Source organism: Cnephaeus nilssonii, assembly GCF_951640355.1.
Source record: "Cnephaeus nilssonii genome assembly, chromosome: 4".
Lineage (NCBI taxonomy): Eukaryota > Metazoa > Chordata > Mammalia > Chiroptera > Vespertilionidae > Cnephaeus > Cnephaeus nilssonii.
This window is the reverse complement of record NC_137075.1, coordinates 19,172,193-19,198,570: the sequence shown is the minus strand read 5'-3', so window position 1 is coordinate 19,198,570 and position 26,378 is coordinate 19,172,193. Positions and strand designations below refer to the sequence as shown.

At 38.0% G+C, this 26,378-nt stretch overlaps 1 protein-coding gene across 10 annotated transcripts in view; it reads left to right on the top strand.

The window, feature by feature from the left end:
- The window catches only part of TTC6 (tetratricopeptide repeat domain 6), a 111,087-nt gene extending 85,108 nt beyond the window's left edge, over window positions 1–25,979 (top strand). For all 10 annotated transcript variants that reach the window (XM_079767451.1, XM_079767452.1, XM_079767450.1 and 7 more), the window contains 6 exons: window positions 6,149–6,222; window positions 9,605–9,815; window positions 13,758–13,910; window positions 15,457–15,627; window positions 24,640–24,865; window positions 25,297–25,979. In XM_079767451.1, the coding sequence (XP_079623577.1) occupies window positions 6,149–6,222; window positions 9,605–9,815; window positions 13,758–13,910; window positions 15,457–15,627; window positions 24,640–24,865; window positions 25,297–25,427 (966 nt within the window). In that variant the 3' untranslated portion in view covers window positions 25,428–25,979. The remainder of the gene's footprint in view (window positions 1–6,148; window positions 6,223–9,604; window positions 9,816–13,757; window positions 13,911–15,456; window positions 15,628–24,639; window positions 24,866–25,296) is intronic.
- The last annotated feature ends 399 nt before the right edge of the window (window positions 25,980–26,378 follow it).

The window sequence follows — 26,378 nt, the reverse complement described above, 5'->3', positions numbered from 1 at the left end:
TCTCATTTTGATCTTATTTGTATTTTTTTAAAAATTAACTTTGGAGTTAAGATTAAGAAATACAAGACAAATCAAACAAAGTTTGCAGTTGAATAATGGTAGTTTTGCTGCTTCTTTGTTTCTGAGGAACTACAACAGAACATTATGTAATGGAGTGTTTCTTCGTTCTTTTCATCTCCAAAAGTGACTTGTGTTATGAAAGATGAAACAGAGGGCTGGAGACCATGGGATACCAGAGAGAGAGGGAGAGAGAGAGAGAGAGAGAGAGAGAGAGAGAGAGAGAGAGAGAGCTTGCCGGGGTGAGAGTGCCTTTTAAGGGGAGGAAAAGAGGGGACGGGGCTTAGGGCACTCAGCACACGCTGATTGGTGGTTTCATGTAAGGCACATAATTAGGCACCTAGGGACTTAGGAATCGGGGGTTTAGGGTATTTGGCAGGTGCTGATTGGTGGTTCAATGTACAGTCCATATAAGGTGTTCAGGAATGTCCGGCTGGGCTGCAGGTGGAGTTTACATCATACTCCGTCCATCAGTTGGGGGAAGGGAGGATCTATCATGTTATTTTTCTACCTTTGGAGTCATATTTTGAGGTTCTGCCCCACAGAATTACTTATTATTATTTTTGCGGACGGATCACGAGAATTCTCGCTTCATATTACACAGTGTTTTACAAAGTATCATACTTTAAAAAGATAATGGCTTGTAAAAATATGTAATAAATAATCTCAAAATGCAATGGGTATTTAATTTTAAAGCGTGCCGTTAACATTTATGTAAAACGGTTTTTGTACTCGTTCAATAGAAACTTATCTGGCCACTGGGTAAAGCTAGCAGTAAAACTATTGGTCCGCAATGTATTAAGGAAGTGTCTGAGAAACCATATTCTAGGCAATTTACACTATGATGAAATGTAATTCCAAGAGTTGAACTCCTTTAGGTTTAGGTTATACCATTTGGAATTTCCTCAGGGAGAGGGAACTAAAGAATTTCTCTGGATTAGGCAAGAAAGCTACAGAACTCTAGGGAACAGTGTTGGGAGTAGAGAAGTGAGGAAAATGGGGGTTGGGAGCAAAAGACCTCAGCTGTTGGAGAATTAAATGCAGGGCCTGTGTTGTCTATATGGCACATATTTATTTGGTATTTAACATCAACATACCAGGTTCTCAACAATGCTGCACAATTTATAATTGTAACTTATAGATGAGGAAGCTGATATTCAGAAGAGCAATAACTAAACTTTAGCAATAATCATGTTGAAATACTTTGAATGACTAATAGAATTTTTGTAAAACATGCGTATTTTTTTTAAATTATAAATTGTGCAGCATTGTTAAATAGTCTTTTATCCAGGAAGTGCTAGGGCATGATTTGATCTCAGGTCTCACCTGATTCCAAATCCTATGTATTGAAGGTGTGGAGATAAATAAGGCAGACTTCCTGTCCTTGAGGAGCTTTTGGTCTATCCGAAATCATTCTTGACCCCTCTCTTTCCTCACATTCTACATCCAGCAGTTCAGTAGGCTCTGCCATCAAAGCATATTTTGAATGCAGTCATTTCTCATTTTTTGCCACTGTTATCTTCCTGATTCCATCCTCAAGCATCTTTCCCCTGGACTACATCAGGAGCTTCCCAGCTGGCCTCTCTGCTTCTGCTCTTGTCCCTGTCTCTACATGCTGTTCTTCAAACAGCAGCCGACAGACCCCTTAAAAACATAAAGCAGACCATGTTATTCCTCTGCTCAGAACCCTCCAGTGGCTTCCCATCACACTTAGAATAAAATTTGCACTGTTGACTGTGGCCAACCAAGACCCATCATGATCTGACTGTCATTCATTGATCTGACTTCATTGTCAAACGTTATTCTTTTCTGCACTCAGGTCCCTCCACTTTGGCATTTTGCTCTTCCTTGGAAATGCCAGGCTTCCTTCCAGCCCCAGGGTCTTCACACAAGCTCTTCTCTGTTCGTAGAACGCTCTCCCTACTAATCTGTGTGTGGCTCATGCCCATCTTTCATTTCAGGTTTCTGCTCAAATGTGACCTCCTCAGTCAAACAAACAAAACAAAAATGTAGATTAATTGAAATAGAATATTAGAAAATTAAAATAATCCTATCTAATAAAAAGGGAATATGCAAATTGACCATCACGCTATAGCAAAGATGGTGGTGCCCACAGCCACTAGATGGCGGCACCCAGTCTCCTCAGCCCCACCGGGGTGCCTGCCTCCAGAGTCCCCCAGTTCCCTCAGCCCCCCAGCCACTCAGGGCTGGCCTGAGGCTCAGGCAAGCCTCAGATGTCGGCTGCCCAGAAATAATATTCTATTTCTAAAATAGAATATTAGAAAATTAAAATAATCCAAAATAAGCCTGGACAGGGAAAACAAACAGGAAACAGAAGAAAACAGCAGAAAACAAATAATAAGATGGTAGACCTAAATCCAACCATATTAGGAGTGACATTTAGTAGGATGGTAAAAAATAGACCAATTTAAGTAATGAAAATGTCAGATCAGAATTTTTTTAAAAAATATATTTTATTGATTTTTTATAGAGAAGAAGGGAGAGGGATAGAGAGCTAGAAACATCGATGAGAGAGAAACATCGATCAGCTGCCTCCTGTACACCTCCCACTGGGGATGTGCCCGCAACCAAGGTACATGCCCTTGACCGGAATCGAACCTGGGACTCTTCAGTCCGCAGGCTGACGCTCCATCCACTGAGCCAAACCGGTTTCGGCCAGAATTTTTTTTAAAAAAGCCTCTGGCTACAAAAATCACACTTTAAACATATTGATATAGATCGGAAAGGTAAAAGGCTGGAAAAAATATGCCCTGCAAACACAAATTAAAAGCAAAAAACAACAACAAACAAACAAACAAAAATGAGTTTCCTTTATGTAAATAAAAAAATATTTGAAAAATTAAATTAGAAAAATGAGAAAGAACCAATGAAGACATATAAGACTGAATAATAGAAGGGCTAGATGAAGAAACAGGAAGCAGCAGTCTTAACACTTACGCAGGGAAATTTTTTTGGTGAGAATGATTGATTAACAGAGAGGTCAAGTGGGATGAGTGCTGACACCATACCAGGTAACTGATCCTAGGAACCCTTGGCCAGGAAGCAGAGCGCAGCATTGGGACTCGCATTGTTCGGGAAGTTAATGGTTAAGTGGGTTGGATTGAGAACATGTGTCTATCTCTTTGTCCTCTTGAAAACCTACCAGGAAGACAGTAAAGGAATAAAAAAGATGTAATTCCACAAGGTTGAAGATAGTAGAAAAAAGAGATGTTCAGGCACCGAAAACTACCATTCTGTATTTTAATGCCTCAAACTTAAATATGATTGGGTAGCCAAGGATCCTCCTACACTTAAGAGGAAAAATAGAGACTATTTTTTTAGGGATGGTGGGAGAAAAGAAAATGTGTGGAGTGCTGGGGTAAGACAGCTAAATTCTATCCTATGTGGGAGGTTAAACATGACAATTCTCATGTTATTTTGAAATCTGAAGGTAAATAGCAGCAAGATGTACAAACAATTGCAATTGGGGAGTGGGCCTCAGGGGCAAGGAGAGGTGGGACAGGGAATTGCTACAAGCACTGTCAGTTTTCTAGTTGTATTAGACACCATACACTTTGTTCATGGGTTACTTTGATAAGAATAAAAGTAAATAAATAAAAAATGCCTTTCGATGCAATTTAAAAATGACAAAATAAAATTGGCCTTCATTAAATAACACAAATAACAGGAAGTTGATGGAATTGGGGGGTGTGGAGAACGTGAGTGTTAGCTATGCTTTCAAGGAGATTGGTGGTGACAGGAACTAGAAAGACCAGGCCATGTGTAGTTTGTAGGCAGGGAGGGTTGAGGGGAAGGCATGTTAGGTCGGGGCATGAAACAAGAATTAAAAATACAGAAGGCAGGAATATGATGGAGCAAGTTTCCAGAGGAGAACAGAAGGAACCAGGTCAAGAATCTGTCCTCTGACACAAAGACAATGTGGGTGAAGGACCTTACAAATAAGGAATTTGCTTTGTGTATGAGTGGCTATGTGTGGTTTGTTATTTATGATCTTCATATTAGAAAAAAAATGAATGCAGAAGGGGAAAATCATAAAGACTAGTTAGCTTTATTCTAATTAATGAGAATAGTCATCACATGTTTATTGCTGATAATTATACATATAGAGTCAGGTTGACTTTGTAAGTTTTATCTGATTACAAAACTGAATTTGGTATTCTCAGTCTTTTAAATTCTTGATCACAACTCACAACTTCCAAAATAAATAAATAGGAAATAAATCTTAATTTGTAATAAATCTCAATTCCACTAAGTTTGCCTCCACTTTAAAACAGTTCTCTTAGTCCAGACAGGTTGGCTCAGTTGGTTGAGCATCTTCCATTTCTGGTCAGGGCACATGCCTGGGTTGTGGGTTTGATCCCTAGTTGGGGCATGTTCCGAAAGAAACTGATAGCTCTCTCTCTCTCTCTCTCTCTCTCTCTCTCTCTCTCTCTCTCTCTCTCTTTCTCCCTCCCTCACTCTTTCTAAGCATGCCCTCAGGTGAGGATAAAATCAGTAAATAACACAGTATTTGGGGGAGTTATCTGGTAGCATATTTGATTATATTACACTTGATTAGACAATAGATTTCTTATTTTCTTCCAATAATAGTTCCTTTTAGTATCAAAATATACTTCAGGAATCTAAGTGCGGATTCCATATCTACAGATTGGTCTCTGACTGAAACCTTCCTCCTCCAATAGGATTCCAGTGACCCTGCTTGACCCTACTACTCCCCCTGCCTTCCCAATGTTTGCAGAAAAGTTAGCCAGCTTCCTCCCTCTGCTGCAGCCAGGGAAGGTTTGTGGAAGGGGGAGGAGGAAGAGGGACAGTGAGGAGGGAGAGGGAAAGGGAGGCTGTCTGTGTGGTTAGCTCCTCTCCTTCCTCCAGGGTGGACACCAGGACTCAGACACCTGCCCTCTGAGGCTAGAGAGTGCGGGTGCCAGCCTCCAGGAAGGGAGCTGGAGGGGTTCCCTTTGACACTCCAGAGGAGGTGACAGCACTCTCCTGTTCTAGCTTGGCCACCCGAGGTTACAACCAAGACTGCCAGTGAAGGTTCCTGCTGAAGCAGTGCTTTGGGAAAAGCAGAATCATTGCAACTTACATGATATTTTTATATGTAGATATTCATCTAAATATTGTATCAGTTTCAATGTAGTGATGTTCTTATTTTGCCTCAGTTCTCAAACATTTTTGTAGGTCTTTGAAAAGCTTATGCACTTCGGACACTGTCTCTGGAGCCTAATGGAGGTCAGTGTTCAGGGCCGCAGAGGCAGGATCTCTTGCAGGCTTTTAATTCTCTTCAAACAACCTCTTCCCCAGGGCCATTCCAGCCAAGTTTCCTAACTCAAAGTCTTGGGATTTTCCATTGCTCCTTCTCAGGAGGCTTCTAGGAAACCTGGACAAAATGATACACTTCTCCCCAGAAGTGTGAATTCCAAAGGTAGAAGCAGCCTTAGCTAATCCCCAAAGAAGGCCCAATGAATGTCCTTTTCTGGGTCTGGGTGTGTGTTTGCCCTATAAAGTCCAAGTTTCTCTATAGGAGAATTTCCATTTCTATCTAGATGGGCAAGTCTTTGGTGGTGTGAACTGAAAAAAAAAATAAAAAGAAAGTAAATGTGATCTCATTACACACATCAGGGCAAAACCACTGGGAAAGTGCAGACCAGTAGCACAATATTCTGAGTGAATTTTCAGTTATGGGTTTCCTCTGCTCCATTCATTCTCACTAGATGTGACACTAAAAAGGGAAAAAAAGTTTTAAGATGTCTTTTAAAAATAAAATTTATTGATTTTTTACAGAGAAGAAGTGAGAGGGAGAGAGAGTTAGAAACATCAATCAGCTGCCTCCTGCACACCCCCTACAGAGGATGTGCCTGCAACCAAGATACACGCCCTTGACCGGAATCGAACCTGGGACCTTGAGTCCGCAGGCTGATGCTCTATCCACTGAGCCAAACCGGTTAGGCTAAGATGTCTTTGTTAATGCTTGTGTTATGTATATTCGTGGTAGAACACAAGCTAGAATGAAGTTTAAGAAAGCACAAAGGATGATGTTGCAAAACTAACAAAATTTATAAAACTGTTTCAGGATTTTAAACAAGCTACATTGCTGAGCAAGACTAATGTGAGCCTTTGTCAAGCTACCGCCATGTGCTATCACAGGTATGCAATTTAGGCTGAAGTGAAAGCAAGTGGGATCATCTAATAATTATAATAGAAGACTAGAAAGAGGAAAATGTGGAAGTGACAGGGACAAAAATGGGGAGAGACAAAGAATCCCTGCATAGAAGTGGGGAGCACACCTAGGTGTGCCATCAGCACCCTCCTACCTTCTAATAAGGTATTTTAACCATGTCTGCAAGCAAATACCTGTATCCTGGCATTGGGTACCCACTGATTCAAGCCCATTTACTGGGCAAAAGGACCTGGGTGATACACAGAATAAAATCATGCACAGCTTGAAATGTCTAAGAATAAAATTAAGTGATTAATTTTGTTCCTAAAATGAAACTAACCTTTAAAAAGCCTGTTTCCTGCAAGAGAGGGTGATTTCAAAAAATTAAATATTTTCAAAAAATTTTGCATTTAGAAAACATAATTCTAAATCTAAAACTAATTAAAATAATACCAGTAAACATCTACAAGATACAATAAAATCTACAAAAATATATTACTTAAAACATTATTACCTGCTATAAGTCAAGTTATAGTAGGGGAGAAGAGAACAGTTACATAGGCTAAAATACAGAAGATCACTTTATAATTTGTTCTGACATAATATTACATAGATTTTTACTAATTATAAGTTTTACATTTCTACATATACATTTAACATCTAAAATTAATTTCTGGTCATTTTGCTTTTCAAAGTATAGAGATTCAGCATGTGAAGATTTTATGTGAGATAAAATTTATTTGGTTAACTAGTAGTTTACAGTATTACTTTTTAAGACAGAAATAATAGCAATTAATTGGAGGGGAAATGAGAATAGTTCATAAACTATACAGACTAGGCTATTTAAATATCCAATTTTGAATTATTTAGGGAATAAACATTTCTTTTTTTTTCCTTTTTAGGACATAGCACAGCTACATTTCCCTATGAAAGTTAGATTTTTTAAAATTTTATGAACATAATAATGTAACTTGTGAAGATGTCTTTGGGTTTAAAGGCCTAAATTGGGACTTTTCTTTTATATAGACAGCAAAACATAGTCACACCATTGTCTATTTTAATCCAGCAAACTTTGTACAATCCATCCCTTTAAGTAATTGTCATTCTTGAAAAGAGATGGAATAATGATGACTGATATGTTTGTTTTGGTGGGTGAGTACAGACCAAAAATGTCTGAGGTCATTGCAATCTCTTAAATTAAAAACAGACTCCAAAATTTCTCCCAAACTCATTCCTGTGTTTAGCAACTAAGTCAGTAAATTTCTCTGTGTCTGTTCCCAATCTCTTTCATGAATTATAATCACTGGATATACTACATGGCGGAGCCTTCTTAAGCTGATACTGCTTTGCAATTCCAAATAACCAACTTTTATCAGTTGATTAGAATCTCTATTGTCCCTTAATAAAAGTAGAATTTAAATCACCGGTAAAGCCCTAATAGCTGACAGTCCCAATTCCATGTGTTTTGAGTTTTAACAGTTTTGCTGAATTTAACAATAAGAAATATTTAGTGATTGATTATATCTATTTCAGGAAAAAATATTTTGCTTTTCAAGGTTGTCTATAACATACTTATATCACAGCAGTACAGTTTCTCAGTATTGGAGATTCATTACTGGTATCTTATAGTGGGGAAAGTAAAAATTTTCCCAATTGAAAAACAATTTTGAAAAGGAATAAATATTTGAAATTTAGGGCTTTGATCTTTGAACTCAGGGGGTTGCAGACTTTTGAAGTATGCCTTTGTATATCTCTGGTTCTCACTCTTGTGGTTGCTAGGAGACAACATTCCTTAGGCTGACTATCTACTTGTTGCCCAATTTGGTCACGAAGAGTGTTGTGCTATAGTTGCTTTTTAGATCCCTTTATGAAAGCCATCTTCATATGAAGAAAAAAAATGTCACAGAGGAGAGCGTGATTACTCAGAGTTACATATCCTAGCCACTTTTTTTTTTTTTTACCTCAGCACATTGATTTTACTATTCTTATATTTGCATACAATATTTTTGAAACGTTGACTCTGCAAGCCACATTCTTTAGTTTGGGGAGGTATTTACGATTTATTTGTACAACTCAGTAGGGCGCATCTGGGCACGTATGTGATTAATTTAGGAAATGTGGTGGCCTCTGTCTGTGGCACCGACTGCAAGCTCAGCTCACAGTCCCGACTGAAGGATGGGCCCTGATGGGAAGACGCACCTCTGTCAGTGATCACACCGTTTACACAAACACATCTTATTTTAGAAAAACGAATTTAATATACTTTCATGTTTGTGGTACCCGACTGATACCTAAGACTTTTATGTATTGATGAACATGTATCCTGACATAATACATTTTTTCATTGCTAACTGCCATGTGATCATTTAACAAGAGCTTCAATCTACAGGACACTCTGATATACTCATCTTCAGAAAAATGAAATTGCTGTTTCTATCGTGGCCCCTGCATCATTTTTCCCCTGTTGATGCGGGGAGCTGGGTGTCTCTGGCTTTGACACTGACACCTCCCCTGGACTTGATTTTTAGTTGTCACCTGATTTGAAGTGTTGGTAGGTGATTTTCAAGGTCCCTTTCCAGTGTTAAAGTTTAATGATTATTTACTTAGTTGAAACAGACTAGATGCTCATTACATGCTAGTGCTGATAACTAGATAGGTATAGAAAAATGGCGTCCTCCAGGCTAATTGAGATGAAATGTAATTATTAGATATGCATATGAGATGGAAAAATGACTCCTTTATGAAACATATTTGATTCCCTTACCAGCCCTCACCCGCACCACAAAAGAATAAATAGAGAAGAAAACCTGAGTTATTATTTAGTTATATATATTTACAAATTTATAAATAAAATGCATTTTTCTTCTTTTTCTCTTCTCTCCTGGTGTCCAAAAAGAAAGGGCATACCTTTATAGATCTGAAGTAAGGGCTCCCATGTATAATATTTTGGTTCCTTTTGTTGTATAAGGAAATATAAAATACATATAAACTTATTATAATCTGCTTTAAATAGTGTATTCCATCTATATACTCCCTCCCTCCCCCATATTGGCCACAGATAGCTATTAAAAACAGGTTCAGGAATGCCATGCATCCTTTTATAAATCTGAAAAAAGAACTCTAGAATATTATCCCAGTATATTCTGCTATGAAAATGGCTCTTACCTCCCTCTTTCCCTTTTACCTCAATCTTCAAAGACCCCTTCAGCCTTTCTTAGGTCATGTGGACTCATATTCTTACTTCCTATGATGGTTAATAAAGTGAAAATTTTTTTGTAAGAGTGAACGTAAACCTTTATGAAAATTTTATATACAGGAAAGTACTTAGGTAACTCAACAGAAAGCATCAATAATTTTATTTGTTTTCAGAAACAAAGAGTTTGAAGAAGCTGTCCATTTCTTCACATGGGCTCTTAGTATCAATCCTTGCTTTGTGGATGCTTACATTGGACGGGGAAATTCTTACATGGAATATGGTCACGGTGAAGGCATCAAACAAGCACAGAAGGACTTTCTGAAAGCGTTGCATTACAATCCAATATGCACAAAAGCCAGAATTTCTTTAGGTTACAATTTGCAGGTAATATTACATAACATTTTGGGCCATGAAAGTGTTACTGGTGGGGAGAGGTCTTCATCCCTGCTGGTTGCTGGTAGGAGTGGATTTCTTGCAATATCCTGAGAAAAAGAATTTTCTCAGACTCGCATGAGAGAACAAGTGACTTCTTATTTGCATGGAATTAAATCCCTGAGTTTCCAAGGTCCTCTCTCCCTCAGTCCCGCCATAGAAATGTAGCTTCGGTTTCAGCAGCGTTGAAATCAGAGTCAGTGTCCAGATGTCCAGAGTTTCCATCTATGTCTGCACACTCCAGTCCAGCATCAGGCTAACTTGACTTGTGCTCCCTGCTGCAGTCCAGTAGTCCATTGCATGTGGGGTCCACATGACCATGGGCCATACAGTCAAATGCCAGAGGGCCAAGAGTGAGCCTAGAGCAACAAGAGAGCAAACGCCTTTGTTTAGGGGATTCTGTGTTCCCCGATTTTCATGTGCTTGCAGTGGCTCTGCCTATTCTGGCCAATAGTCCCTGTTTCTAGGTTTGACTGACAGGCAAGTACTGTTCCTATATCACCCCAACTTCACTGGGCTTGCACCTATCTCTGTTGGACCTCTTCCCCTAGTGATCTGTGGGGAATGGGCCAGTGGTTCCCTGGGGAGTGTGAAATTGCAGCTGCACAGTGACATGCATGTCTGGCCTCCTTTTCTGTGCCTTTCCTATTATTAATACAACAGTATCAACAGCACCTTTTGGACAAGAGTGAGAATATATTTGGCTCTTTACTGGCGATGGGGATACCTGCTCGCTCTTTGGTTAGGGACATTTTACCTTTCTCTTTCTATTAGTATCCACAGCAGCAGTGGGAAGCAGTTTCTCAGCAACCCTGCCTGGGGAACCCATCTGGGGACTTGGTATACTAGTGAAATGAGCATCTTTTGAATCTGATTTCTTTACCACCTTCACCCCTTTCTACCTCACCCCACGTTTATAGACAACTTTTAAAATTTGCCTGATGAGTTTCACATGTAAGGACCTGGCTAGCATTTGTTTCACTAGCTCATATCTGGACTTCATAACTTTTGTCCTATTGAATTAGTGGAAAGCTAAAGGGAATAAACAATGTATGAAAGTTTTGAAGTGGACTCCAGCCATGCAATGGGTCAGCAACCACTGTTAGGGACTTCTGAATTTAGGGCATCCTCTAAATGGCAGTGAATTAGAACATACTGGGAAGGCAAGACACCAGGCATTTGTCCTTCCAGCAAGATGGAAGAGTGCGACTCTGTGTGAGGCCAAGCAGTTCTCTGAGGGCTTTTTGGGACACTCTGACCTGACCCATCACTCACCAAGGTCTTTGCACTATTAAAATATGTTAATTGTGAGAAATGCTCATGTGTCCGAATTCAAATAACGGCCTCAGAGACAGAAGTATGGCGAAAATGAGACTTTTAATACATCCTTGATTGAGAGTGGGTGTCCATAGCTATTGTATAGGCACACTTGGGGCAACCAACACAGCCTATTTATTCAGTCTCTCCTCCAGCTCCTCATTGGCTGAGTTCTATGGGGTCACCTGTTTCCTCATACATTGCCTAGGTCTTGCTGTCTTCCATTGGGCCATTTAAAAAAATTGGGCTGAGGCCCTCTCTAGCTGCCTCTACCTCCCCATCTAGCCCAAGCAGGCACCTGGGGGGGGAGTGGAGAGGGGTTTTTCCACCATGATGCTGGCCCACACACAGTTCTTTGTTCCTATATCCCCTTCCCTCCTCCCTACATTCTGTTTGCCCTGGGGAAGTTCAGCAAATTCCATCAAAAGCTGACCATGCTGAAGATGGGTCACAGGTCCATTTCCTACATAGTAACCTTTTTGAAATAAAGTGCTAAAAGTCCTGTATTCTCCATGAAAAGGAACTAAATAATCTTAAATTCTCTTTTTATCCCTTTTAATATCAAAAATTTAAACACTCGGCAAAGAAGTACATTCAAATATTATAAATTGCAGAAATCTCTATTAAAATGAAATTAAAGTTGAATTTTTTTCATTTGAAAATAAGTGAGTTTGTCTGGTTTAAGATTAATAATATTGGAGGTGGTTGTTGGAATTGGTGGTTATAGTGAGATATTCCCAAAAACTTATTAATACGGGAAATAAGCTTGCCTTCTAAGAATTAAACATAAAATTAGCCATTATTGGATCACAGTAGAAATTTGCAAAGTCAATTTAAAGAGACATACATGATGACTCCCAAGGCATCTAAAGCTGACTGTAACCCAATGGAATGAGTTATCATCATTTATTGCATTTAATAAGCATTTACTGAGCACATAGTATGGGAAAGAACTGATCTAGGCCTAGGAATAGAATAATAAACAAACTATACTTGGTTCTTCTTGGAGTTTACTATCTAGAGGAGAGATGAGCATCAAGTAGTCATATTCTTCGTTATTTAGTTATATGTATGTGGGGTAAGTGCAACAAAGGAAAAGGATGGGTTTTAGGAACATTTATAACAAGGGAACCTAGCTTTGAGGAGTAAAGGAGGGCTTTTAAAGAAATTAACATTTAAATTGAGGCGTGAAATACCAGTAATTAGTCAGGCATAGGAGTTGGGAGTAGGACACAGTGTTAGGATAGCGAAAGAGTTGGAGGGTCCAGGGAAAGGAATGTTAGGGATTGTGGGGAGTGATGTGAGGTGAGACTAGAGAATTGAATAATAACTGGAATAATATCTTTTAACTTGCCAGTTAGTTAAAAATGTGAGTATCACTAGAGCAGTGACATCAGATTCATGTTTTATGAAGCTGTCACTGGATACATATCAATATGGAAAAGGACTAAAAAAAACCCCACACACATTAGTATGAGGAAAGATTGAATCAGGAAAGGAAGGACTGAAGGAGAGTTCAAATCCTCCTCAGGGGACAGTGATCATATGTTCAACAAATACAGTTTTCCTTACTGTGTGCTTAGCAATAGAGATATGGAAGTGAGCAAAACAGATGTTGTCAGGAGCTGATGACAGATATAATCCTACTGTGAGGCTGTTTGCAGCTTAATATTCTAATAACTCAATCTCAGTTTGCCTGATTCCTTGTTACAAAATGAATTTGTGATGATGGTGGTGAATTTCACATAATTTGCCAAGAGGGAGAAGATTTGCTGGTTAAAGGACAGTGTCTTATTACTTATATCTTACTAGTTATATGCCTTATTAGTTTTGTGCAAGAGTCAGTGGGCTCATCTTGGTTAATGTGAGTCAGCTTCTGAGATTCTGGCCAGTTGTGTTTTTGAGCTCATAGGAATAAAGGACAGGCCCTGGACCATGTTGAATTCATCAACTCACTGTCTTCCTGTGAGGAGGTATTTAGTTGCCCGTTGGTCTTCTCTAGGAAATATTCTGACATCCTTCTGTGCACAATGCCGCTCTCCTGACCTTTTTTCTTGTTTTCCAGTTGTCATTAAGGTTAGTATAAATAGATGCTTCGTAGATTTGCATGCATTTTCCCTGGAATATGTGTAGTGATCTTAAAATTCCAGGTGCTTGTACAATTTATCAAAGTAGGTTTTACACCAGTAGTTTGTGCATTTATTTATTCAACACATATTTATTTTATTATGTATATTATGCAAAACCAGAGATCCAATGCCACACAAATAAATACATTTTCTGCCTGTGTATGCAGAGCTCAATTTTGTGGTGATTGTCCAAAGCATATGTGTTCCACATGGTGGCTGTGATTTTATGTTGTCCAAGGTTGGTATGAAATGACTCTATTAGATTTATTTTAATTAATTAAAAATTCTGTGTAAATACTCAGAGGTAATTACAGCCTACTTCTTGTTTAAAATATCTTATATTTAGCACTGTATAAATATATGCTTTCTAAAGGTTTTATTTGATTAAGTTAGAATCAAATATTTGTCATGTTATGGATAATTTCCTACTTCTGGAAAATTATTTTAGGCCCAAGAAAAATTCCAGAAAGCTTGGAACCACTTTACCATTGCCATAGAAGTTGATCCAAAGAGCTACCTAGCCTATGAAGGAAGAGCTGTGGTCTGTCTTCAGATGGGTAATAACTTTGCTGCAATACAGGATATTAACATTGCCATTAAGGTAAAAATCCACTTAGATTGTGTTATAATTAGCATAAATTAACACATCAATGAATAGGGTTAAGTAGAAATATTCTGTTACTTTTTAAAGTGATTTGTAGAGAAAATAATATATATATTTTGTTCCAAGAGGTTCCTAAAGAATTATTATGGCTTGCCAGTTCTATAACCTGAATACATTTAAAATTCAAAAAACAACTTCCTGGTAAATGTTGATTCTCTCAGTAAATGCAATTTATAGTTTTATGGGGCATCAATATTATGTATATACAGGCAGTCTTCCGGTTACTTTGGAGATCTGTTCCTACGGCACGACGTAACTTGATTTTTGCCGTAAATCAGAACCCACCTACATAAGCACCTATGTCACTCACATGGAGCATATACACAGCAGTAATGAAGTAAAACAGTAAAAAAAATTTAAAAGAAAGATAGCAATTCCTGACCTTTACTTGTGGTAAATAAATAATAAAAAACATAAAGCACATATGTACATACGTCAAAATGACAGAACTTTTTTTTTTTATAAACACTGTAAATGAGAGATGGTGACGTAACCAAGAAACAACGTAAGTCGAGTCCGAAGTAACCCGAGGACTGCCTGTATATAAAAGCCTAAGAGACGGGCCATGATGCACACTGACCACCAGGGGGCAGATGCTCAACGCAGAACCTGCCCAGCAACAGCAACTTTGCAGAGTGCCCTCTCGCACTCCTGGACCCCTCGGGGGACGTTGGACTGTCGGTTTTGGCCTGATCCCTGCAGGCCAGGCCAAAGGACCCCACCTGCCTGAGGAACCCTGCTCACTCCACAGATGCCCTTAGAGTCCCAGCGCTGCCCCAGGTGCAGCCGGCTGGGGAGGGACCCAGGGAAGTTGGCTCCAGGGCGTGTCTGGCCCATCTCATCCTGCCAGCCAACTTCTAATTAATTTACTTTCAATGTGCACGAATCCGTGCACCGGGCCTCTAGTTTTGTAATAAAAAATGAATGCAAAAAAATAATGTTCTGGGTTTGAAGGCACTACAGAAAGAATAATGTAATTCCCCAGATTCTTCTGTAGTAAAGAAGCAAATAAATACCTTAGGTTTTGTATACAATGAAAGAAAATCTTCCTCTTTTTTTCCCCTAGATTTTTGGATTCTGTTTCCATAGCTTCAGGTAAATGTTATAATCTCTGAGGTGAGAAAAAGGAAAGACCTGAAAGATAATTGCTGCTGCTTAGGACAACTAAACATGTTAACTATTTAATTTCTTTCCCAGCTTTAACAGAGCTAAGCAGATAAGCTTTCCCCCATGTTCTTTGGAAAGGAACTGAGTAATGCACTGAGATTATTTATTTTATTATAACCAAAATCAACAAAGTGTTGACATTGAGCCAACTTCATACTAAGTCCTCTCTCAAAATATTTGCTCTAATAGGGCTTCACCTGAACTATAAAGTTACTAGCTTCCCACAAGTAGATTTCATAATGTTCATTTTTGCAGATATGAAATCGGAGATAAATACTATTCCCAGATACTAAATACTCATACTATTAAATTGCAGATCAATACTACAGCAGAATTCTTAACAAATCGTGGTGTGATTCATGAGTTTATGGGTCAGCAACAAAACGCAATGAAAGACTATCAAGCAGCAATTTCTTTAAACCCTACATACGCACTGGCTTACTTTAATGCAGGAAATATCTACTTTCACCACAGGCAGTTTTCCCAGGTAATATGAGTTTTCTTTTTACATTAAATGCTTTCTTTGTTATATATAGTTTTAAAATTCAGTCCTTATATCCTAGGCTAATCATTCATTAGTTCTTTTTTAAACAAATGTTGTCCTTCATAAGAATGTTTATAATTAATTAAATATTTAACCTCTCTGGATTTATTCTCCTCATTATCACCATCCATTCAACATTTGTCCAGCAAACATTATTTTGGACTTACTGAAGTCTTGCTATCCATTCTTTATCTTTTTGAGTCAGAAGCTAATCATTTATTGTCACCCTTTCATTTCTATTGTGATAAATTATTATGGCTATGCCTTTTCTCCAAGTACTGCTTTTAGCAGTATCCCACATATTTTGGTCTTTGAAGTTTTAATTTTTGTTTTCCCCAAATTTTGCACTTGTAATTTTATTTCCCCTTTGACTCAATAATAAATTAATAAGGCATTTGGAATGTCAAGATGGAAAGGCTTTTATATTTTCTAATTTTGGTTCTTATTGAGTTTTAATGTGGTCTAATATGTGGCAAGTATTGAAAAATATTAAAAGGTTCTTTTCAAAGAAGTATAAGATATACCTTATTAATTATATTTTTAATTAGTCAATATCCATTCTTTTCTTTTTTTGGACTGAGAAAGGTTTATTTAAGTATCATATCATTGGTTTGGTTCTATATAGTTTTTTATATTTCTTATAATTTCTGCTTTATGAAAATTGCTGCTGCATTATTTCTTGTATAGATGTTAATACATATTATATATGCACTATATACTGTAACCTTCAGCATTATAAATGCCCTTCTTTGTTTTTTAAAGCTCTTTGGAATAAATCAGATCTGACCTCTGATTCCATTTGGTTTGCTTTTGTTTGGTATTTCTTTGTCCCTTTATTTTCAACATTTAGAATCTTTTGTTTTAGATGTGTCTCTTTCACGTAGCATAGAGTTGGATTTTGCTTGGGGGTGGGCTGAACAGGGTTAATGGGGGGAAAGGGGTACATACGTAATACTTTCAACAATAAAGAATTATTTAAAAAAAAGAAAAAAGACAATTTGAAAATAATTATCTTTTAATAGGCGGGTTAAGCCCATTTTCATTTTGGCATAACAGTATGTTTGTTTTTGTTCTGTTATTTTTGCTTTCATGTGTTTTAGAAGAATTTTATTCTGCGGTCTGTTTAATTTTTTTCAGTTTTTCAGATATTGATAAAATTTACAGTTTTGCCCTAGTGACTACCTTTATAATAGTAGTTTTATACCCTTATTTCCTTGTATTTTTAGTTTCTCTACTATGAACAACAATAAATTACTCTCCCTCTCATCTATTATTCAATTTTACTTAATAGTATTCTCTTTTAAATTTTTTTCTATTTGTATTCTTAAATATGCTTGAGTTTATTGTATCAGCTTACTTTCCACTGTCAGTGTTCTCCCATTGTCTTGTGAGTTTCATAATTCCTATACTGCCAAAGGATTTAATATTTGTGTACATTTTGTTACTCTTATTTCAAATTTTCGTCTTAGTTCTCTAGTTAAGTATATTCACTTCTCATTACCAGGTTATTTTGCCAGTTTCCATCCCAACCAATCATTCTTGGTTGTCTGAAGTTGGTCCTTTAATAGGGTCCTGAGAAAGGGCTCATGTGAACAATATTCCTTGGATTTTTTCATGTTCATCACTGTTTGCCTCTAGCTTTGATATCTTAAGGAGACACGTCTGGGTTTAAAACCCTTGGTTCTTTTGTTATTTTTCCTTGAGTATCTTGTGTTGTTTCACTGTTTCTGATATTGTAGGTTGATGTCAAGAAGCTGGGTACAATTCAATTTTTGTTATTTGTGACTCTTTTTTTTTTGTTAGGATAACCAAATTATTTTAATGAAAAGTTTTAACAATGCATGCCTTAGAGTTGACCATTGGTGTCAAAGTTAACAAACACACAGTATGTGTTTTCAATATGTGGATTTCAGAAAAGTTTTGCTGAATTCAGTGAAAATTTTTTTCTGTTTCGTGGTTTTGATTTTCTTCATTGGGCAACTCTATCTATCTCCTGTCCTTTAGCTTCTATATATCAACTATTTTTCTCATTTCTTAAAGCTCTTAATTTCTTTTTCATTTTTGTTGCCTTCTTCCCTGTGTTTTTTGAGATATTTATTGTCCCCTTGTAGACCTTAGAATTCAAGTTCTCTTTAGGTTTTTTGTTTGTTTGTTTCCATGTCAGACCTTATTGGCCATGCCTTTTCTGAGATCCTTTGTTTCTGAATTACTTTTTTCTTAAACGCAATTGCTTCTATAATGAATGTTTTCTAGTTCATTTTGAAATGCTACGTTATAATCTTAATCTAGACCCATGGTCGGCAAACTGCGGCTCGCGAACCACATGCGGCTCTTTGGCCCCTTGAGTGTGGCTCTTCCACAAAATACCACGGCCTGGGCGAGTCTATTTTGAAGAAGCGGTGTTAGAAGAAGTTTAAGTTTAAAAAATTTGGCTCTCAAAAGAAATTTCAATCGTTGTCCTGTTGATATTTGGCTCTGTTGACTAATGAGTTTGCCGACCACTGACACTGTAGCAGTACTTTTTTCCTGGTGAGTTTTTACTTTCAAAAAATTAAGTTACTTTCATCCTTGTTTTTGCCATGAAGGCAGGTGAATTACTTTTCTGTTACTCATATTTGAGTGTAATAAATTATTTTCCTTCTCTAATAGCAGAGGTTCTTGTGGGAAATAGGAGGGTGGGCCATAGTAACTTGCCAAGTTGAGCTCCCTCTGATGCAATATGTCCTTTCTAGCCTATCTTGGTTTGGAAGGCTACCACACAGTCTGTGTTTCTCTGAGCTTTTCACAGCCCTTGCCTTCTAAAATAATGTGCTCATTTTAAAAAGTTGTTTTTATTGCCTGCATTTTTTGAGACCTGTCACCTTTATATTCTCCTTCACCACTCAAAACTGTCACCACACTTCTTTTTTAAAAAAATATATATTTTTATTGCTTTCAGAGAGGAAGGGAGAGGGAGAGAGAGAGAGATAGAAACCTCAATGATGAGAGTCATTGATCAGCTGCCTCCTGCACGTCCCCTACTGGGGATTGAGCCCGCAACCCGGGCATGTGCCCTTGACTGGAATCGAACCTGGGACCCTTCAATCCACAGGCCGATGCTCTATCTACTGAGCCAGACCAGCTAGGGCTCACCACACTTCTTAATAAAACGAACTTTGAGGCTTTTATGTGTGAAGAGGCTATGGTTCTTATCTATATTTTGCTGAAAAAATTCAGCAAGTATTTCCTGTTTCCACTTAGCTTTTCATTCTTTCAATCTCCACATATTCATGATGTACTTGCCATGTGATAGGCATTTATAAACGCCTTGAGGATACAGAGCTGAACAAGGTAAGAAAGGATTCTTTTATGATGTAGCTTATATTTTATTGGAGGAAGAAATAGAAAATAAATAAGAAAATATTTGAAGCGATACATGCCTAATACAGTCTCACATCAGCATTATTACATCAGTATTAGCATATCTGAGACCATATAAGATTGCCTGGTAACTAGTATAGATGGAGAGAAAGGGTTTAAGGGCAGGTCCTGGGGAGCACCAATGTTTAGGAGTGAAGCAGAAAGGAGAGGCCACAAAGTAGACTGAGGCAGGAGCATGCAGCCAGGATAAGCAGGCGAGCATGTCACTCTCAAGAATAAGAGTTTTGAGAAGGGAAAAGTGTCCTATGTCAAATGCTGCTGAGATGTCAAGGACGAGGAGGATGGACGAGATCATTGAGGACTTCGGCAAGAACATTGTTGGAACAGCAGTGCAGCAGAGGCTTGAGTGGGAAGGGTTGGGTTGGGGAGAAAATGTGAGGTGAAGAATTAGGGACCGTTCCACTGGTTCAAGACATTCTTCTGTGAAGAGCAGTGAAATGGGGGTAGTAGCTAGAGTGGGTTAAGAAGTGTTGCTGTGCCCTAGCCGGTTTGGCTCAGTGGATAGAGCATCGGCCTGCGGACTCAAGGGTCCCAGGTTCGATTCTGGTCAAGGGCATGTACCTAAGGATCTAGGAGAAAGGTAGAAGTTATGGATGCAGGAGAGTGGCAGGGACAATTAGGCTAAAAATCTTTGAGAATTTGATGGGGTTAGAGTTTGGAAGTTGCAGCGGTAGCCTTTGCTTGGAGCAGGATGCACGATGCATTATGTCATGAGGGAAGGCAGAGAGTCAGGGCACAGCTGAATATAGGTTGGTAAATATTGATAGTAGGCATTCCTGCTGATTATATTTCCTCCATGGAATACAAGTATCAGTTATCAGTTGAGGGTGGACAGTTAAAAAGAGAAACGGGGTGGCTAGGAGTTTGGTAGAGAAAATGTGAAATGCTTGTGTTAGAGAGTGGTAGGGTGAACACACCAGGGAAATGTAGCAGAAAAGATTAAGCTGTCTTTTCGTCTTTTAGTGCACAATTCTTTTTTTTTTCTTTAAAATTTTTCAATTACCGATGACAATATTTTTTATTAGCTTTAGGTGTATAGCATAGTGGTTAGACATTTATATAATTTAAGAAGCAATCCCCCCACCTGGCACCATCCATAGTTATCAGACAACATTAAGCTGTCATTTGAGGTTTGTGGTCATGAATTTAAAATGAGATCTTGACTCTGTACTGATTTGTATACAATTCTTTCTATACAGATTCAATGCTATTTTGTGTCACTCCACACTTGTCTCTGTATGTTGATCTCTTATCTCCTCACTCCAGTTAGATTGCAAGCTCGTAGGGCCAGGAATCAAAACCCTTCCTTTTCTCCCTAGATTTCCTTACTCAGAAAGCTTGTCTGTACCCATGGTTTAGACTGCATGTCAGCCTCCACCTTTCTTCTGAGCTCCTAACCCATATTTATCACCAGTTACTAAATCTGGATATTTTACAAATACATTACGCCAAAACAGAATTTCTATATCCTCTATCCCCAGTCCAGTGGTTCTTCATATAAATCTTCTCTCAATTTAAGATGTCATCTTTCATAAAATCACCCTGGTAAAAACACCAGTGTCAACCATGACTTTCTCTTCCTCTCCTCCTTAATATAATCATGTCAGTTTTGCTTCTTTATTTCCCCCCTCAGACTTATCCCTTTCATTCTGTGTCTTCTGACATTGTCTTGGTTTAGCTCTTATTCTTTCCTAAGTTAGATCATGACCCTGAACAGCTTGCTGATCCCTGTGATAAGCCTGGTTGACCTCAGTGGTGAAGCTAGGTGCTTGGACAGAGAATTATTGAAAGTATAATTCTGTAAGGCATGAATGAGACTTGTAGCTGATACCTCAGTGGACAGCTGGGAGGCTAATATTTCCCTAGGCTGACAAGCTAGAGTCAATTGACTTAAACTTCATCAAACTCAGACCACTGTCTGGCTAGGTCCCAACAATGTTTCTTTGCACCATGGAGTTAGTTAATGAGATGAAGACAACTAAAATGCCCACAGCAATTTTCTGTTTCCTTAAATGTTTAAGATCCACATGAGAAGGAGACCTTTACATTTTAAACATATTTGTCATTAATAACTCTGGGCATCATGTATGATACTTTTCAGTTAGATCTGAAGTGTAGTTTGACATACTAGTATATTTTTATGGTTCTTTCTTAAAAACTGGGATACATTTGTTGGGCAAATATTTTATATGAAATGTAGGTTGCCCTCTGTCTTGATGTATTGGATGATCGGGCTTTATTAAAGACAAACAGACTTTAATACAGTCATTCAGCTATATTACTATGCTCCAGGCCTCTTACCTTTGTTTCTGACTATACTGGAAAGATTTATGGTCAGGAGAAAGGGTCCTTCAACAGAGTAAATAATCTCTAGAGGGTTGAAACATGTATACATTTTGACAACTTTAATCGTTAATTAGTCATTTAGTGCTTTTAAACCACTTTTGGATGAGCTATGTGTATGCATCGTGAACTACAGGTGACTTTAAAAAATAATTAAATCTGCTTTCTAATTAATTACAGTTATAAGGGCATTAGAACAATTGTTAAAAAATCAAGGCCATCCATTGTGGTTGGTGTTTTTGGCCTCTGATTCATAGTTAATATTTCTGTACTTCAAAAATCCTATTTAAATGTATAGGCTTTCATATCTATGTATATAAAAGCTTAATATGTTAAGTGTCTGACTGATTGGTTGACCATTCATTCGACCCCTTGACCAGTCACTATGATGCACACTGACCACCTGGGGGCAGATGCTCAGACTGGTAGGTTAGCTTGCTGCTGGGGTCCGGCCGATCGGGACTGGGTGAGATGGGCCAGACATGCTCCGGAGCCCTCCCACGGTCCCTCCCCGGCCGGCCAGCCCTGATTAGCCCTGATGGGGACTGGGCGAGATGGCCCCGATGGGCCCAATCAGGACTGGGGGAGACGGGCTGGACATGCCTTGGAGCCAACCTCCTGCGGTCCCTCCCCAGCCTCTAAAATATTTCTTCTAATTAACTTCCTTTCAATGTGCACGAATTCATGCACCAGGTCTCTAGTTTTAAACAATATATTTTGGAAATTTTAATAGAAAGGTAGATTGTTCAAAGTTAGGCACATATTGTGTTTTACTAAATTCTGTTATTTTTAGTTGTGGCAGGCATTTACTCCTTCCTGACTGAAGTCCTGCTTTGGTGATGTATAATTGTGGCACTTTTATTAATCATTTATCAGTGAATTAAGATGAAGCCTAAATTGCTTTTGTTGTTGTTGTTAATCCTCACCTGAGGATATTTTTGCCATTGATTTTTAGAGAGAGTGCAAGAGAGGGAAGGGGGTCAGGGGGAGAAACATTGATGTGAGAGAGACACATAGATTGGTTGCCTCCTGCACATGCCTTGACTGGGAATGGAACCTGAGACCCTTTGGTGTGTGGGCCAACACTGTAACACAGGCCAGGGCCTAAATTGCTTTTTGAAGTAAGTCTTATCCCTGCTCAGAGTCGTTCCCTTGCCTAATTTCTGATGGTTGTGAGTCCAGCTTTCTGTTTAGGAGTAAATTCTCTTTAAGCTCTTCACAGGATGCCAGTTCTGTTGCCATCTTAACATCCTCAATTGCACTTAACTGCAGCATAGAAGAGTTGCCATTCTGGGATGAGATGGGTTACAAAATCTTGATCTAATTGCCTCTCAAAAATCATAGGCAGCCAAATTCATGGAGTATTGCCTGAAGACTATAATGTATCTTCATTTGTAGACACTGGGAAAAATGATATCTCTATATATATAAAAGGCTAATATGCAAAGTGTCCCCTCAGGAGTTTGACCAGGAGACCAGGAGTTTGATCACTCTCTATGACGTGTGCTGACCACCAGGGGGCAGTGCGGAATGAAGGAAGGCCCCCACCAGCTGCCGGCAGCCGGGGAAGGAAGGCCCCATCCAGCAGCCGGAAGGCTCTGATCGGCCCTGATCACCAGCTAGGCCTAGGGATCCTACTCGTGCATGAATTTTGTGCACTGGGCCTCTAATATCAATAATAATTTAGTCCTTACTAGATTCTGCATATCATTCTCAATACTTTATTATTAGCACACTTAACCCTCATAGCAGCACTGGACATAGATATCTATTTGTTACCTCTATTTTACAGATGTGAAAAGTTAAGGAAAAGAGAGCTTTAGTTACCCAAAAGCAGAGATAGTAGAGCCAGGATTTGAACCTAGAAATCTGGCTCCATGGTCTGGGCTCCTGACCATGCTATCAGGATTTTCTTTCACCAATGATAGAAGTGAACTGAGGAAAAATCCCTGAGAAACAGAGAAAAATAGTTCCGTGAAGGACACTGATAGAAAATGATCAGAAAGCTAGGAGAAAAAACAGGGAGTCACCCTGATTCAAGGACAGAGAGAGTTTTAAGAAGGAAGGAGAGGTCAAGAATGTTCATGCCACAGAAATGTCATGGAAGAAAATAACTAGAAAATGTCCATTGGGCTTGAGGTCATCTTCCACCTTAATAAGAGCAAACTCATAGAAGAGGGAGAGGTAGGTGGAAGCCAGATTATTGTGCTGGGGAAAAATCAAGTGGTAAGGAACTGGAGAGAGCAAGCTCTATTGTGGAAAATAAGTTTTCCTTTAGGGAAGTCTAAAGTAGGAGCCAAATTTTCATCCATCATGGAGTTAGAGAAGAGATTCTTACCTTCAGTGGTAGGGTGTCTAATCCGCATCTCAAGCCATCTGTGGTGAAGGGCCAGTTTTTTTCTTTTTTTAATTTCTAATTTGTTGTTGATCAACACTCCAGTACTGGTATATGGACCACACTTTGAAGGGTCCTTCCAGCTTGATGATGAGTTATGAATAACATAGTCTTTGATCTTGTTGACAAGCTGGTGTTTATCTTCTCTCATCCTTCCTTATAACTTTTCATAGTATAACTGAGTTTTTAATCCCTTTTTAATATGGTTTAGAACCTTATTTTCAAAATTTATCTCTTTAGCTCTTAGATACTCTGCTTTTATATGAAAAGTGTTAATTTTCTAATATATTTTATCTTCTTATTGGGACCTTATTTTCTAATTTATATTTTACCTTTTTCTTGTGCTGTGCAAGGATGTGGGAGTTATGGGGTGGGGGTAAGGTAGTGAAACATTTCACCTCAATAGAGAAGAGTATTTATTTTAAAAAAAAACTTAAATTGATTGGGGTGACAGTGGTTAAGATTATATAGGTTTTAATTGTACAGTTCTATAATACATCATCTGTATATTGCATTGCATGGTCAAGTTTCCTATTCTTCATCACTGATGTTGTCTAGAATTGTCTACTTGTGGTGATAACAAAAAGCAGACCAACTGTTGGCCAGTTTTATTACTGATTTTTGCATTCTCTACAGACAATGCACCTTCTTATCATCTGTATCTGGGATGAAATGCTTCCAGAATCCCCTGGAAATGCCATTGGCCTTAATTTTATATTAAGAGTAAAATACTTCAAATTTCTGTATAGCTGCCAATTAAATTGTAGTCAAATTATCATTATCTTCACATTTTATAGGCCAGTGACTACTTCTCAAAGGCTTTAAAGTTTGATCCAGAAAATGAATGTGCTGCCATGAATCGAGCTATTGCAAATACAATATTAAAGAAGTATGAAGAAGCAAAAGAAGATTTTGCAAATGTAGTTGAAAGCTGTCCGTTTTGGGCTGCAGCGTATTTTAATAGAGCACAGTTATACTGTTGTTTGAAGCGATATGAATTAGCTGAGGAAGACCTAAGTAAAGGTATAATTTTTGTAATGCTTTGGGTAAGATTCCAGTGGTTGATGTGTTTTTTAAATAATAAAAGAACAAACCTATCAGGTTTATTTGTCTAGAAAAACTTACATTAGAAATGAATGTTTTTATATACCCCGTCTTTAATGTAAGCAATATGGGTTCCTTTATGTAATAACTTGCAGTATTGGTAAGTTAAGATGCAGAAAATTATTAGGGAAACTATACACAAGCATTGGCAGCCTTTCAAAGAAAGACATTGTAGTGTTTCCCCAATTTAATTTTCTAAGAAAGATTCAATATTTTAAATAGCTGCATATGAAGAAAATGTTTTTAAACAAGTAATACTAAAGTTGTTATATTATAAGATTTTTATTCTAAAAACTGAGACCTTTTGAGTGTTATCATAAAACACATCTTGCATTTTTTTCTTTTTACAGCTCTGTCTTTGAATCCTAATGATGCCCTGATATATAATCTTAGAGCAGAAGTTCGTGGTAAAATAGGTTTGATTGAGGAAGCTATGGCTGACTATAACCAAGCACTTGATCTTCAAGAATATGCCAAGTGATATGATTACATAGACTGGTTTCTGTAGCAGTTTACACAGCTGTTAAACCAGAAATTGAAAAGTATTTGTTGTTTAAAACAAAGTTGCACTATCTTCACTATTGAATTCATTATGTTTAGTCTTCTCTATAATCCTTTTATGCATTTTAACAACATATATATGTTCTATATTAATTTTAAAACATTTAGATCATTTTTTGCATATTTGGAAAAACTCAATAATTGACTTTCTTCATTGGGTGCAGAATTAAATGGGAATGTTTAACACTTCAAATATTTTCTTTAAAGTAAAATAATTCCTTTTGAAATATTACTGCATGATTGTAGAAAAAGTGTCAACCTTTTTATCAATATCTACTCACAATTAAATTCAATGGTATACAGAAATAAATATAGAGCTGATGACTATAAAGAAATTGAAGTCATGTACATTTCCTCTCTCCCCCTTTAAGTAATGTCTATTCAGGCTTGTATTTCTCCTACTGCTCACATTCTTCCAACAGATAAACGCATTCCCTTTTTTTAATGTTCCCTCCCTTCCAGTACAGCACCTATAAAGATTCTGAGCAGAGTATTCCCTCTGCTTTAATGTAAATTCAGCCCTGGCCGGTTTGGCTCAGTGGATAGAGCATCGGCCTGCGGACTGAAGAGTCCCAGGTTTGATTCCGGTCAAGGGCATGTACCTTGGTTGCGGGCGCATCCCCAGTGCGGGGTGTGCAGGAGGCAGCAGATCGATGTTTCTAGCTCTCTATTCCTCTCCCTTCCTCTCTGTAAAAAATCAATAAAATATATTAAAAAAATGTAAATTCATAAACATGCACTTGCAATTAGTGCTTCATAGTAGGTGACAAGTAAAAATAACTTAAAACAGCTAAAAATTCTTTATAGACTATCTGCTGTTGAGTGAACCAGAGAACCCTTTTTCTTAATCTTACCGATAGTAACAAGGTCT